At 42.8% G+C, this 15,160-nt stretch overlaps 1 protein-coding gene across 3 annotated transcripts in view; it reads right to left on the reverse strand.

The window, feature by feature from the left end:
• Positions 1-2,494: 2,494 nt before the first annotated feature.
• Positions 2,495-15,160, reverse strand: part of LOC124040138 (zinc finger protein 354B-like) — a 28,185-nt gene continuing 15,519 nt past the window's right edge. For all 3 annotated transcript variants that reach the window (XM_046357025.1, XM_046357024.1, XM_046357023.1), the window contains 6 exons: positions 10,276-10,478; positions 10,064-10,165; positions 9,817-9,909; positions 5,499-5,609; positions 5,270-5,393; positions 2,495-5,164 (listed from right to left, as the gene is read on the reverse strand). In XM_046357025.1, the coding sequence (XP_046212981.1) occupies positions 3,057-5,164; positions 5,270-5,393; positions 5,499-5,609; positions 9,817-9,909; positions 10,064-10,165; positions 10,276-10,478 (2,741 nt within the window). In that variant the 3' untranslated portion in view covers positions 2,495-3,056. The remainder of the gene's footprint in view (positions 5,165-5,269; positions 5,394-5,498; positions 5,610-9,816; positions 9,910-10,063; positions 10,166-10,275; positions 10,479-15,160) is intronic.

The following is a 15,160-nucleotide window of genomic DNA, read 5'->3' on the forward strand; positions in this document are numbered from 1 at the left end:
TGAGAGATACAGGAGAGTGGGGTGTGGGTTGTTTGACAGATTTTAAAGAAAGAAAATCTGAGCATCAGCATCTCTGTTATCATGGAAATGCCCTGAAGCTCAGCTCAATCCAGTCCCACATTGTGAGTTATTTGACTAAATTATTATCCATAGCGGTCTTGGACTGTTACCTTGAATGCACATTAAGGTGTTAAAACATGTCAACTCCAATTGAACTCTGACATTTCCTGACATTTTGTTTTCCTCCCGCTCACTCCAGTTGTTTTCAGGAGACCGGTCATTGTGTTGAGAGAACAATGCTTGACAAGGTGGAGTCAGGCTTCTACTTCATCACCCTGGACCACAACACCAATGAGGCAGAGAACACCAAGTTTGGACCAGTGAGTCACCAACTCATTTTATGCCTTACACAACTCAGCACATACTGCATGTATTGCTCCACCTTCCTAAAACTCCAGTGCCTTACTTTTGTTGACCTTTTGACCAAGATCTATGGATTGTACAAGTACTCTAAATTTGAATTTCAACTCCATATTAAATCTAATTCCATCTCCTGTATTGTTCTGACCTCTATAGATTATGCGGATGCCCCGCTTGAAGAACCTGGAGATCTTCACTGGATCTGAGGGATGGGGTTGGAGAAATGTAACCAATCAAATTCATAGACAGAGCTATGGATACAAGGACTGACCATTGCGTTTCCTTCTAAAACCCCATTGGAGACTACCCTAGGTTCCTCGCCTCAGATCTCCTCATGAGTTTTGAGGAGGATGCGAGTAGTGAGGAGTTGAGCAGAGATTAATTGGGACAGTGCTCATGTCATTGTTTTAGATGGAATTTTACTTTGTTGTTGATCTGTGACAATGTTCTGCTCGCTCAGCCACACTGCAAGCTCTCAAGTTCAATTTGCACTCCCGACTGGCTTGCGCACTCTGTGAGGTTCTGTGTTATGCACTATAGCCCATTACCATATCATATGTGATTGAATATGATTTGCTGTTGGTTTGTGTGGATGTATGTGTTATGCAACATAGCTGACTTGAGACATTGTAAACAGTTTCAGGGCCATGGGCCTTTCTCATGATGGAAAAATACAGAATGACATGAAGACAGGGACTGTGCAATGAGTTGGGGGGAGCACATTCAGAACGTAGTGTTGCGAGAACAAACGGTATTTTGTTAGATAACAGGAGCCAGGTGCCTGAGAACTGTATATTCTACACAACTACAACGCCTGACCGCTGAAGCGCTTAGGGGGCTCGGACCAGCCTCTGCGCCAACAATCAAAGATAGGCTAGGTGAGTCTCAACCACGCCCAGTCTCTACTCGGACAGGCCGGCTCAGAAGCAGGAACTACCTCTGTCAGAGTACATTTATAATATCTTTGTCAGGAACAAGTCAGTTCTGTTTGCCCTGCGAGGTGGAACAGAGAGCCCATATATATACGAAAATTGCATTTACCACTTATTGCTTAGCTAATAAAAAAACATAGTATACAATCAGTGACTCAATGTCATATTTATCCTGTTACCAGATTCGAATTGACGCAACCCTAACAACTCGCAGGACACCTCTGCTCACTTGATCATATTTCTTCTCTCTCTCGATGGTCGGGCAATGAGGTTGCATCTTGCTCACGCCCCATTTTGTGCGCGTTCTACTTTTGAATTGGATTTGACACCATACATGTGATTACTACAAACCTAGACAGGGATGTGTGCGCATATGTAGCCATAGACGGGTTGGTTGTTTAGCAACAAGACCAACTCGTGAGCAACTATTGTGAAAAACAGACGGGGTTGGCTTATAATGTTGACATGTAATCTACATTTCATCTCCAATGTTTATTGAAAGCACTTGCGACAATAAGCACTTCTCTCATATCACTACAGTTGTTGATTAGCTAGCTAGCTAAATTTAGCCACATTAGCATTGATATGAAATCTGTCAAAACAAGACATGGTATCAATAACAAGATGAAACGAGCCACACGATACCCCACCCACATGGCAGTTTGTCATTCTTGCTAGCAATCCATACAGAATCACAACACACTGACTTCTGCACCATGGACCCATGGAAGCACGCACATGGTTTAGCTAACATCATCACGAAAACAATCTATAGTCCAAAGGCCAGCAGATAGCGATTTTGAGTAGTTTTATCTTATCATCCAAAGGGAATTTATGCAGCCGGTATACTCATATCCTGTGGGCTTATTTGTACATAAAACATTCTCCATTCAAGCTGCAAAGGTATGGATTTCCTCATTTACTCGATCTAATGGCGAGAAGGTGAAAAAAAATTGAAAGTATGCATACTTTCATTACGAATCTACTTGCATAGATTCCTTTTGGATGGTAAGATGAAACAACTCAATATCGCCATTTGCCAGCCTTTCGGCAACAGTAGCCGATGTGAAGTGGCTAACCAGGTTGAGACAAGGAGAGGAACTGAAAGAACAGTGTTATACATACACAAAACCATAACCAAGTATTTTATTCTACTTTTATTTAGTTTCACTTATACTTTTCTCGCATAACTGTAGTTATTTGAAAAGGGGAAACATTGACTGGCCACAACAAAAAAATTACAAAAATAAAGTGGGAAATGCACTCAGGCCACAATCTTATCAAATGTACATCTTGTTACATTAAAGCACAATTGGGGGGGAAGGAGGGATTAACATTTCAATAATGATGTACATGATCGTTTATGTACATTCAACAGAGTTTTACGTTCGAAAGCTTTTCCACAGTCCAAGCATTTATAAGGCTTCTCGTTTGAGTGTGTAGACATGTGTCTCTTCAGTGAGTCATGGTAGTTAAAGCTTTTGTCACAGACGGAACATGAATACGGCTTTTCCCCTGTATGAGTCCGGTAGTGCGTAGTGAGATAATTGGCTTGAACAAAGCCCTTTCCACAGACGTTGCACTTGAACGGCCGCTCTCCAGTATGGTATCTCGTGTGTATCCTCAGTTCAGCTCTCGACCTGAAAGCCTTATCACAACTCTTATGGTTGCATTTAAAAGGTCTCTCCCCCCGTGTGAATCAGATCATGCCTTTTCAATGCATTTGCACAAACAAACTGCTTGCCACAGTACGTACGGGTAACGCACCCCACCATGCTTAGTCTTCTCATGGTTCGCACGGGAATTACTAAGCCTGAAGGGTTTCCCACAATGGCGACACGGGAAACGACACTCTGTGGATTTTTCACCGTGGCTATTCTGCATGTGTTGTTTCAGGTCAATGTTGGTACAGAAGGCCTTGCCACACTCCCAGCAGAGACAAGGCCTGTCGTCAGAGTGCCTTTTCTCGTGTTCAACTAGGTCATAATTGTAGATGAATCTCTTTGGACACTGGGAGCACTGTAAGGGGAGGTTCCCGGTGTGAACCATCTCGTGTTTGATGAGGGAATGGAACTTCTTGTAGCTTTTCGGACAGTGGGTGCAGACGAACGGTCCGCTGAACTTATGAACATCCAGATAGTGTGTTCTGAGGTTTGTGAGCATGAAGCTCTCCTCACACATGCTGCACTGAACGGGCCTGTGCCAAAGCTTGTGTCTGGTTAAAGTTTCTAAGTCAGGCAATACCTTCCTGCACCCTGTGCAGTAGAGCGGGCCGTGGATAAGTTTGTGTTTCCTCAGTTTTGATTGGATCGTGAATGTCTTCTCACATTTGTCACACTCAAAACGTATGTTGAAGCTGTCGAGCTCAGCAGCGTCAACTGTCCGAACCTTGCAATAGCGTCTGAGATGGACCCGCAAACCTCCGCTGTGTATGAACTTCATCCCACACTGAGGATGAGGGCAGGAGAAAGGGCGCTCGCCTGAGTGAGTTCTCATGTGATACTCAAAGGCTCCAGCAGTCACATATTTACCACAAATACGGCACATATGTTTTGGTTTTTGGAAGGTTTTTCGGTTAGACTTCTTTGCTGTGCTGGAGCACTTTGGTCTTTTGATCTGGCTAAGTTCTGGGTCGTAAGATGGGTCCTGGGGAGTACTGGTGGAGGATGAGTCACTGTCCTCTGGTGTTGCCTCAATAGTAACACCACTGGACGGCTCAGTGTCTTCTCCCTCAGGTGATGCTTTCTGGACTGCTTTCGCTTCTCCGAGTGAATAGTGACGATTCGTAGAGTGAATCTTCATGTGGGTACTCAAGTATCCAATGCGATGCACAATCTTGCCGCACACCTTGCATGTTCTACGGTCTATTGAGGATTGTGCGAATTCTGCATCACACATAGTAAACGGAACACTACTGCCCTCTACAGAGGGAATCTCCTCTTGTTGCCCAGTTCCAAACAGACACGACTTTCTGTGAGTTTGCAAAGTGTACAAGTGCTTGAAAGTCTTCTGACAATTGCGACACTGATAGGTGCGACCGTTCTTATGGGTTTGCATGTGCTTTTTCATGTCTGAAAAGCGGGATAAGACACGTCCACACACTGTGCACATATTGGGGTTTTGGGGTGTTTTAACTCTCTTGCAGACACGTTTTTTCTGTTCTGAAAATTCAGTTTTGGTTTGCTTCAATTCTCGTGCTAGCAATGTCTTCATCTTACGACCCCTGTTTCTTCTTACTGGTTCTAAGGGCAACGTCAGGTTAGCGGTGTCAATCCTTTGTAGCTCCACTGAGGGCTTGTGAAGCATGGACGATATGATTGTATCAGACAGGTCTATGCTTTTCATTTGTCGAGGGCTAGGTGTTCGGTGTTTTTTCCCATCAGGCATGCCACTGGTGTCATTTCTCTCTCTTTTGAGCCCTTTGAGTTTATTGGTTTTGACTAAAGGTGCCATCTTCCCATCTTCCCCTAAAACCAACACTGTTTCATACGCTGGTTCCACCTCTTCAGTCTCAGCAAACTCTGAATTATCCTCTTCCTCGTCATTAATAACTGAGGATGCTTTTTCCTTTCTCTTACATTCCACCCTATCCTCTGCTATTACATCCATATTTGTCCCGGGTTCCATCTCTGTGTACTTTTCCAGTGTTGCAGAGTCCACCTCCAACTCTTTGGTGAATGTATCCATAAAGACGTTCAAGGATGATACGTGTGTTTCTGAATCTGTCTGTTCAGTTGCAATCACCACCCTTTCTACTGGAGGGAGACAGAGAGCTGAGAGAATGCAGTCCCCATCGGAAGAAGACAGAGTATCTAGAAAGGGAAGAGGATAAATTAAAGAAACTTTGTATAGTGGAAATGTTTTTGTCCCTACAGAAGAAAAGCCAACATCTATATGGGTCCTGTGAAATTGCCTACCATGGTTGTCCAGCTGGCCACGGTCTCTGTGGTACTGAAGCAGGGTTTTCAGCTGCTGAGGGTGAGACACTGACTTAACACATTCCTCAAGAAGAGAGGGGGAGTCGCTGAGCAGCAAGGCAGCCTGACACAATGAGGAATACAGAGTTAGAAGGAATATAGGTAGAATTCACAATTGCGTAAGTGTCAAGCCCATGGTTCCTCTATATAATTCTATTTCTACTAGTACCTGTTGGAAGTTTGACACAGGAAGTAGCTTCTCCAGTCTCGAAAGGAATTGCCACATGAGTTTCTGTATGGCTGCATCATAACTGGAACCAAAGTCTACAGGAAAAACATCCTAAAACAGAGTTTTTAAAATTTTATTATTATTTCACCAGGTAGGCCAGTTGAGAACAAGTTCTCATTTACAACTGCGACCTGGTCAAGATAAAGCAAAGCAGCAAAAAGAACAGAGTAACACATGGGATAAACAAACGTACTGTCAATAACACAATAGAAATATATATATATACACACACACACACACAAAAAATAATTACAATTTAGCAATTAAACACTGGAGTGAGATGTGCAAGTAGAGATACTGGGGGGCAAAGGAGCAAAAATAAATAACATGGGGATGGGGTAGTTGGGTGGGCTCTTTACAGATTGGCTGTGTACAGGTGCAATGATCGGTACGCTGCACTGACAGCTGATGCTTAAATTTAGTGAGGGAGATATGGGTCTCCAGCTTCCGTGATTTTTGCAATTGGCAGCAGAGAACTGAAAATAAAAGGTGGCCAAAGGAGAAGTTGGCTTTGGGGATGAGCAGTGAAATATACCTGCTGGAGCGTGTGCTGCTATGGTGACCAGTGAGCTGAGATAAGGCAGGGCTTTACCTTGCAAAGACTTATAGATGACCTGGAGCCAGTGGGTTTGGCGACGAATATGAAGCGAGGGCCAGCCAACGAGAGCATAGGTCGCAGTGGTGGGTAGTATACAGTGCCTTGCGAAAGTATTCCCCCCCCTTAAGTTAATACTTTGTAGTGCCACCTTTTGCTGCGATTACAGCTGTAAGTCGCTTGGGGTATGTCTCTATCGGTTTTGCGGTTTTTCAAACAAAGATATAAAACTGTATTTTTTTGTGATGAATCAACAACAAGTGGGACACAATCATGAAGTGGAACAACATTTATTGGATATTTCAAACTTTTTTAACAAATCAAAAACTGAAAAATTGGGTGTGCAAAATTATTCAGCCCCATTAAGTTAATACTTTGTAGCGCCACCTTTTGCTGCGATTACAGCTGTAAGTCGCTTGGGGTATATCTCTATCAGTTTTGCACATCGAGAGACTGACATTTGTTCCCATTCCTCCTTGCAAAACAGCTCGAGCTCAGTGAGGTTGAATGGAGAGCATTTGTGAACAGCAGTTTTCAGTTCTTTCCACAGATTCTCGATTGGATTCAGGTCTGGACTTGGCCATTCTAACACCTGGATATGTTTATTTTTGAACCATTCCATTGTAGATTTTGCTTTATGTTTTGGATCATTGTCTTGTTGGAAGACAAATCTCCGTCGCAGTCTCAGGTCTTTTGCAGACTCCATCAGGTTCTTCCAGAATGGTCCTGTATTTGGCTCCATCCATCTTCCCATCAATTTTAACCATCTTCCCTGTCCCTGCTGAATAAAATCAGGCCCAAACCATGATGCTGCCACCACCATGTTTGACAGTGGGGATGGTGTGTTCAGGGTGATGAGCTGTGTTGCTTTTACGCCAAACATAACATTTTGCATTGTTGCCAAAAAGTTCAATTTTGGTTTCATCTGACCAGAGCACCTTCTTCCACATGTTTGGTGTGTCTCCCAGGTGGCTTGTGGCAAATTTTAAACGACACTTTATACGACTGATTGTTGTCCTATGGACAGAGTCTCCCACCTCAGCTGTAGATCTCTGCAGTTCATCCAGAGTGATCATGGGCCTCTTGGCTGCATCTCTGATCAGTCTTCTCCTTGTATGAGCTGAACGTTTAGAGGGACAGCCAGGTCTTGGTAGATTTGCAGTGGTCTGATACTCCTTACATTTCAATATTATCGCTTGCACAGTGCTCCTTGGGATGTTTAAAGCTTGGGAAATATTTTTTGTATCCAAATCCGGCTTAACTTCTTCACGACAGTATCTCGAACCTGCCTGGTGTGTTCCTTGTTCTTCACGATGCTCTCTGCACTTTTAACGGACCTCTGAGACTATCACAGTGCAGGTGCATTTATACGGAGACTTGATTACACACAGGTGGATTGTATTTATCATCATTAGTCATTTAGGTCAACATTGGATCATTCAGAGATCCTCACTGAACTTCTGGAGAGAGTTTGCTGCACTGAAAGTAAAGGGGCTGAATAATTTTGCACGCCCAATTTTTCAGTTTTTGATTTGTTAAAAAAAAGTTTGAAATATCCAATAAATGTCGTTCCACTTCATGATTGTGTCCCACTTGTTGATTCTTCACAAAAAAATACAGTTTTATATCTTTATGTTTGAAGCCTGAAATGTGGCAAAAGGTCGCAAAGTTCAAGGGGGCCGAATACTTTCGCAAGGCACTGTATGGGGCTTTGGTGACAAAACGGATGGCACTGTGATAGCAAATTCGATGTAGTCTGAGTAGAGATTTGGAGACTATTTTGTAAATGACATCAAAGTCAAGGATCGGTAGGACAGTCAGTATGTTTGGCAGCATGAGTGAAGTATGCTTTGTTGTGAAATAGGAAGCCGATTCTAGATTCAATTTTGGATTGGAGATGCTTAATGCAAGTCTAGAAGGAGAATTTACAGTCTTAACAAGACACCTAGGTATTTGTAGTTGTCCACATATTCTAAGTCAGAACCATCTAGTGTAGTGATGCTAGACCGGCGAGTAGCTCTTCAACCGATAGCATGCATTTAGTTTTACTTGCATTTAAAAGCAGTTGGAAGCTACGGAAGGAGAGTTATGGCATTCAAGCTCATCTGGAAGTTAGTTAACAGTGTCCAAAGAAGGGCCAGAAGTATACAGAATGGTGTCGTCTGCGTGGAGGTGGAACAGAGAATCACCAGCAGTAAGAGCGACATCATTGATCTATACAGAGAAAAGAGTCGGCCCAAGAATTGAACCCTGTGGTACCCCCATAGAGACTGCCAGAGGTCCGGACAACATGCCCTCCGATTTGACACACTGAACTCTGTCTGAGAAGTAGTTGGTGAACCAGGCGAGGCAGTCATTTGAGAAACCAAGGCTGTTGAGTCTGCCGATAAGAATGCGGTGAGTGACAGAGTTGAAAGCCTTGGTCAGGTTGATGAATACGGCTGCACAATATTTTCTCGTCGATGGCGGTTATGATATCGATTAGGACCTTGAGCATGGTTGAGCAGCACCCATAACCAGTTCGGCAACCAGATTGCATAGCAGAGAAGGTACGGTGGGATTCAAAATAGTTGGTGATCTGTTTGTTAACTTGGCTTTTGAAGACTTAAGGCAGGGCAGGATGGATATAGGTCTAACAGTTTGGGTCAAGAGTGTCTCCCCTTTGAAGAGGGGGATGACCGCGGCAGCTTTCCAATCTTTAGGGATCTCAGACTATACTAAATAGAGGTTGAACAGGCTAGTAATAGGGATTGCAACAATTGCAGCAGATAATTTTAGAAAGAGAGGTTCCAGATGGTCTAGCCCAGCTGATTTGTAGGGGTACACATTTTGCAGCTCTTTCAGAACATCAGCTATCTGGATTTGGGTGAAGGTGAAATGGGGGAGGCAGGTGGAAAGCATGGCCAGCCGTAGAAAAATGCTTATTGAAATTCTCGATTATCGTAGATTTATCAGTGGTTGCTGTGTTTCCTAGCCTCAGTGCAGTGGGAAGCTGGAAGGAGGTGCTCTTATTCTCAATGGACTTTACAGTGTCCGAGAACTTTTTGGAGTTTGTGCTACAGGATGCAAATTTGTTTGAAAAAGCTAGTTTTTGCTTTCCTAACTGCCTGTGTATATTGGTTCCTAACTTCCCTGAAAAGTTGCATATCGCGGTGGCTATTTGATGCTAATGCAGTATGCCACAGGATGTTTTTGTGCTGGTCAAGACCAAGGACTATAGAGCAAGGACTATATCTGTTCTTAGTTCTACATTTTTTGAATGGGGCATGCTTATTTAAGATAATGAGGAAAGCACTTTTAAAAATAATATCCAGGCATCCTCTACTGACGGGATGAGGTCAATATCCTTCCAGGATACCCGGGCCAAGTCAATTAGAAAGGCCTGCTTGCTGAAGTGTTTTAGGGAGCATTTGACAGTGATGAGGGGTGGTCGTTTGACCGCGGACCCATTACGGACGCAGGCAATGAGGCAGTGATCGCTGAGACCCTGGTTGAAGACAGCAGAGGTGTATTTAGAAGGCAGGTTGGTCAGGATTATATTTTTACTCATATTCCTATGAGTAAAGGAATATTAGCCACCTCTTAAATAATCTCCTGGGATTTTTCATTTGTGGAAACATACAGCAGTCACATGGAACTGACAACTATTCCATACCCACTGACCTGGAAGAAATGTTCCCTCTCATCTGGGTCTTTCAGAAGGGTTTGAACCAGCCCCAGGAAGCTGGATTCAGATAATCCCACCTCTGCATCAGCCTTAAACACAGAATATAAATGTTGCCTTAAATCAGGACATCCTAAATGATAGCTTTTCATTTATGCTGCATATGTTTGACCTAATGGATCAGTCATATCAGAAATATTTATGACCGACAGACATTAGTGGATTCTCTGCCCGTGAGGAGCTCACCTGTGTCCCCCAGAGAGGTGTAAGGGTCTTTATCCTGTCCAGGTGTGGCTGAATGGTCTGGAGGTCTGTGAACGGCTTTGAGCGACACAACTCCAGGACCAGCTGAAAGCAGAGCATCCAAGTCAGAAAATGAAGAGGGGAAGACATGCATGACTCAATATGTTCATCTCATCTTTCCGCACAAGAGCACTAGTTCCGTCCCTCCCTCTCACCCGTGCTCGAAGACCCAGAATAAGTTGGGCCCTCTGACTGTCATTCAGAAGCTCTGGAACCACATCTGTGACCATGGTAACAAACTCCTCCAGCACCCCATAATCCATCACGTGACTCTGCTGGATCGTTTGCCAGATGGCTGCTGAGACCAGGCGCAGTGGTGGGACCATGAGGCGCAGAGCGGGGAGAGGAAGAGGGGGAACTGAAATAGAGGTTTTAATAAGTTTTAATGACAGCAATGCCTTTTGTTACAATTGATTCAGTTACAGTCAGGGTTGAACAATGCAAAAATGGGTGGTAGTGGTAAAAAGAAAGTGTGAGCCAATACTAGCCAGATCGTTCTGACCTGAGATTCAGGCAGTGAATACAAAAACTCAGGTCAGAAGGCACGGCTGCCAAAATGAGGGAAGTGTGGAGCCGGCGCAAGATATGGCTGAGAAAACGTACCTCATCCAGAGATGGAAGATGTCGCCGTACTCCTAATTATGCCATTATCCAAAATTACATCAGGAAGATTAAAAAGCTAACGGTATTTCAAACTGCCTTTGTACTCATGCTAGGTAGCAGAAGCCACAGCAGCTATTTTAGAATGGCACGTTGCGTTGAGCAACAAAATGATAGTCAGACAATCAGGCTCCTTTGTTGTTCAGCACAAAGTTATATGGGCTATCCCAAAATGGCCTTTGCTACCTAGCATGAGGATGAAAAAGGCAGTTTAATTACAAACTAGCAGTATTTCAATCTTCAATTTAGGATAATTAGAAGGACAGTGACATCTTCCATCTCTGGACTGAGGTAGGTTTTCCCTGCCATATCCCACCCTGCACTGTCCTCCTTAACCCTGAGACCCAACATTGGAAAAACAAGTTTCCTAAATTGCATCCTGTATAGGCCCTAAACAAAACAACAAAAGTCAAACATTACATAGTGCATCTCCTTAGACCCAGGGTGTATCCATTAATAGTATTTGTTTGAGTCAGTATATTTGTGGCATCAATAGCCTCAAACATTAGAAACATGTCCACTCGGTAAATCATTACAGCTTTAACAATACAAATCAGTCCCCGATGCAAATGTTTGAGAGTACTGCGTCGGTCCACGGACCCCAAAACTGATCCAAATGATTTATTTATATATACAGTGCCTTGAAGGTATTCGACCCCCTTGAACTTTGCGACCTTTTGCCACATTTCAGGCTTCAAACATAAAGATATAAAACTGTATTTTTTTTGTGAAGAATCAACAACAAGTGGGACACAATCATGAAGTGGAACGACATTTATTGGATATTTCAAACTTTTTTAACAAATCAAAAACTGAAAAATTGGGTGTGCAAAATTATTCAGCCCCCTTAAGTTAATACTATGTGGCGCCACCTTTTGCTGCGATAACAGCTGTAAGTTGCTTGGGGTATGTCTATCAGTTTTGCTCATTGAGAGACTGAACATTTTTCCCATTCCTCCTTGCAAAACAGCTCGAGCTCAGTGAGGTTGGATGGAGAGCATTTGTGAACAGCAGTTTTCAGTTCTTTCCACAGATTCTCGATTGGATTCAGGTCTGGACTTGGCCATTCTAACACCTGGATATGTTTATTTTTGAACCATTCCATTGTAGATTTTGCTTTATGTTTCGGATCATTGTCTTGTTGGAAGACAAATCTCCGTCCCAGTCTCAGGTCTTTTGCAGACTCCATCAGGTTCTTCCAGAATGGTCCTGTATTTGGCTCCATCCATCTTTTTTATCAATTTTAACCATCTTCCTTGTCCCTGCTGAAGAAAAGCAGGCCCAAACCATGATGCAGCCACCACCATGTTTGACAGTGGGGATAGGGTGTTCAGGGTGATGAGCTGTGTTGCTTTTACGCCAAACATAACGTTTTGAATTGTTGCCAAAAAGTTCAATTTTGGTTTCATCTGACCAGAGCACCTTCTTCCACATGTTTGGTGTGTCTCCCAGGTGGCTTGTGGCAAATTTTAAACGACACTTTATACGACTGATTGTTGTCCTATGGACAGAGTCTCCCACCTCAGCTGTAGATCTCTGCAGTTCATCCAGAGTGATCATGGGCCTCTTGGCTGCATCTCTGATCAGTCTTCTCCTTGTATGAGCTGAAAGTTTAGAGGGACGGCCAGGTCTTGGTAGATTTGCAGTGGTCTGATACTCCTTACATTTCAATATTATCGTTTGCACAGTGCTCCTTGGGATGTTTAAAGCTTGGGAAATCTTTTTGTATCCAAATCCGGCTTTAAACTTCTTCACAACAGTATCTCGGACCTGCCTGGTGTGTTCCTTGTTCTTCATGATGCTCTCTGCGCTTTTAACGGACCTCTGAGACTATCACAGTGCAGGTGCATTTAAACGGAGACTTGATTACACACAGGTGGATTGTATTTATCATCATTAGTCATTTAGATCAACATTGGATCATTCAGAGATCCTCACTGAACTTCTGGAGAGAGTTTGCTGCACTGAAAGTAAAGGGGCTGAATAATTTTGCACGCCCAATTTTTCAGTTTTTGATTTGTTAAAAAAAAGTTTGAAATATCCAATAAATGTCGTTCCACTTCATGATTGTGTCCCACTTATTGATTCTTCACAAAAAAATACAGTTTTATATCTTTATGTTTGAAGCCTGAAATGTGGCAAAAGGTCGCAAAGTTCAAGGGGGCCGAATACTTTCGCAATGTATGTATGTATGCATGCATGTATGTATTATAGCGTTGCAAATCACCAATTCACTCAAATGTTTTGCTGACGTAAGTTTCCTACCTACCTACCAAAAATACAAAATATTGTGACAACTCATGCATCCTTTCCTTCAGTGTCAGACTCAGCATATAACGGTGTTGATACTCAGTGATCTACATATCATTTTGCATGCCGAACAACCCTAGGGAATATCAGTAACATAGTCAAACTGCGCACTATGCCCAACGCAATGCAGGCAGCCTGATCATCTGCATGGCACCTTCAGCACTCAAATGTGACAATAGCTTGCATTATATTAGGTTTTATTAGTTGACTGACCCATGTCATTTTCTAGATTTTGGGGTGCTTTCAAGAAAAATGTCAACTCAGGAAAAATACAGGGTCAAATCATGTTGGTAATCTTCCGGTCGGAATGTCCGATCTCTAGAAATATACCAGAGTTGACTTGGAATTTCGAGTTGAATGACCAACAATTTTTTCCCAGTCGGAGCTATTCCCCCCCCAGAGTTGAGTTGTTTTGAAAGCTGCAATTGTTATCTTGGTGCTTTCGAAAATTGTGTTTTACCAGAGACATATCCTACCTGCTGAAAAGACTGTTCAGGTTCACCATCGACAAGTTTAGCTTTATACAAAGTGTATATAGTCATTTTTAGATAAACGGGGTAAAATTGATAATTTCATGACGAGGAATCACTTTTTCAAGGCACACTGCATGGCCAAAGCGGCCAAAGCGGGAGGTGAAAAGAAGCTCAACTTCCATTTGATTTCAAGATGGGGAGGTGAAATCCAAACATTTTTTGTGGGGGGGGGGGGGGGGTCAGATCAGCTTAAATAGCACAGATAGATTGTAGCTTCCATCAATGTAATTGCATCATTTCCAATCCCCAATATATGTTATAATATACACACAGTACAGTCGTACGTTTGGACACACCTACTCATCCAAGTTTTTTTTTTTTATTTTTTTACAATTTTCTACATTGTAGAATAGTGAAGACAAACTATGAAATAACACATGGAATCATGTAGTAACCAAAACAGTGTTCCACAAATAAAAATCTATTTTATTTGATATTCTTCAAAAGTAGCCACCCTTTGCCTTGACATCTTTGCACACTCTTGGCATTCTCTCAACCAGCTTCACCTGGAATGCTTTTCCAAATGTTTTGAAGGAGTTCCCACATATGCTGAGCACTTGCTGACTGCTTTTCCGTCACTCTTCGGTCCAACCAATCCCCAACCATCTCAATTGGGTTGAGGTCGGGTGATTGTGGAGGCCAGGTCATCTGACGCAGCACTCCATCACTCTACTTCTTGGTCAAATAGCCCTTACACGGCCTGAAGGTGTGTTTTGGGTCATAGTCCCACTAAGCCCAAACCAGATGGCATGGCATATCGCTGCAGAATGCTGTGGCAGCCATACTGGTTAAGTGTGCCTTGAATTCTAAATAAATCACAGACAGCATCACCACAAAGCACCCACACACCATAACACCACCTCCTCCATGCTTCACGGTGGGAACCACACATGCAGAGATCATCCGTTAACCTAGTCTGCGTCACACAAACATGGCGGTTGGAACCAAAAATCTCAAATTTGGACTCAGACCAAAAGGACAAAATTCCATCGGTCCTAAGTCCATTGCTCATTTTTCTTGGCCCAAGCAAGTCTCTTCTTATTGGTGTCCTTTAGTAGTAGTTTCTTTGCAGCAAATCGACCATGAAGGTCTGATTCACGCAGTCTCCTTTGAACAGTTAATGTTGAGATGTCTGTTAATTGAACTCTGAAGCATTTATTTGGGCTGCAATTTCTGAGGCTGGTAACTCTAATGAACTTATCCTCTTTCCTATTTTTCAATTTATATGGCACAGCTGCCAATTTTTTGGTACGTAAATGAAGCCGGTAACAAACATTGGCACACACACAGATTTAGTAATGTAGATATGTGGTAGTGGTGGAGTTGGGGCCTGAGGGCACACGGTGTGTTGTGAAATCTGAATGTATTGTAATGTTTTAAATTTGTATAAACTGCCTTAAAATTTTGCTGGACCCCAGGAAGAATAGCTGATCGGGATCCATAATAAATAAAAAGGCATAACTTTAACCCATTTCATAAGAGATGTACCTAAATTGAAATATTACAGACATTTATAAGTAAATTCCAGTCATACTTT

This window comes from Oncorhynchus gorbuscha, linkage group LG07 (assembly GCF_021184085.1).
Source record: "Oncorhynchus gorbuscha isolate QuinsamMale2020 ecotype Even-year linkage group LG07, OgorEven_v1.0, whole genome shotgun sequence".
Lineage (NCBI taxonomy): Eukaryota > Metazoa > Chordata > Actinopteri > Salmoniformes > Salmonidae > Oncorhynchus > Oncorhynchus gorbuscha.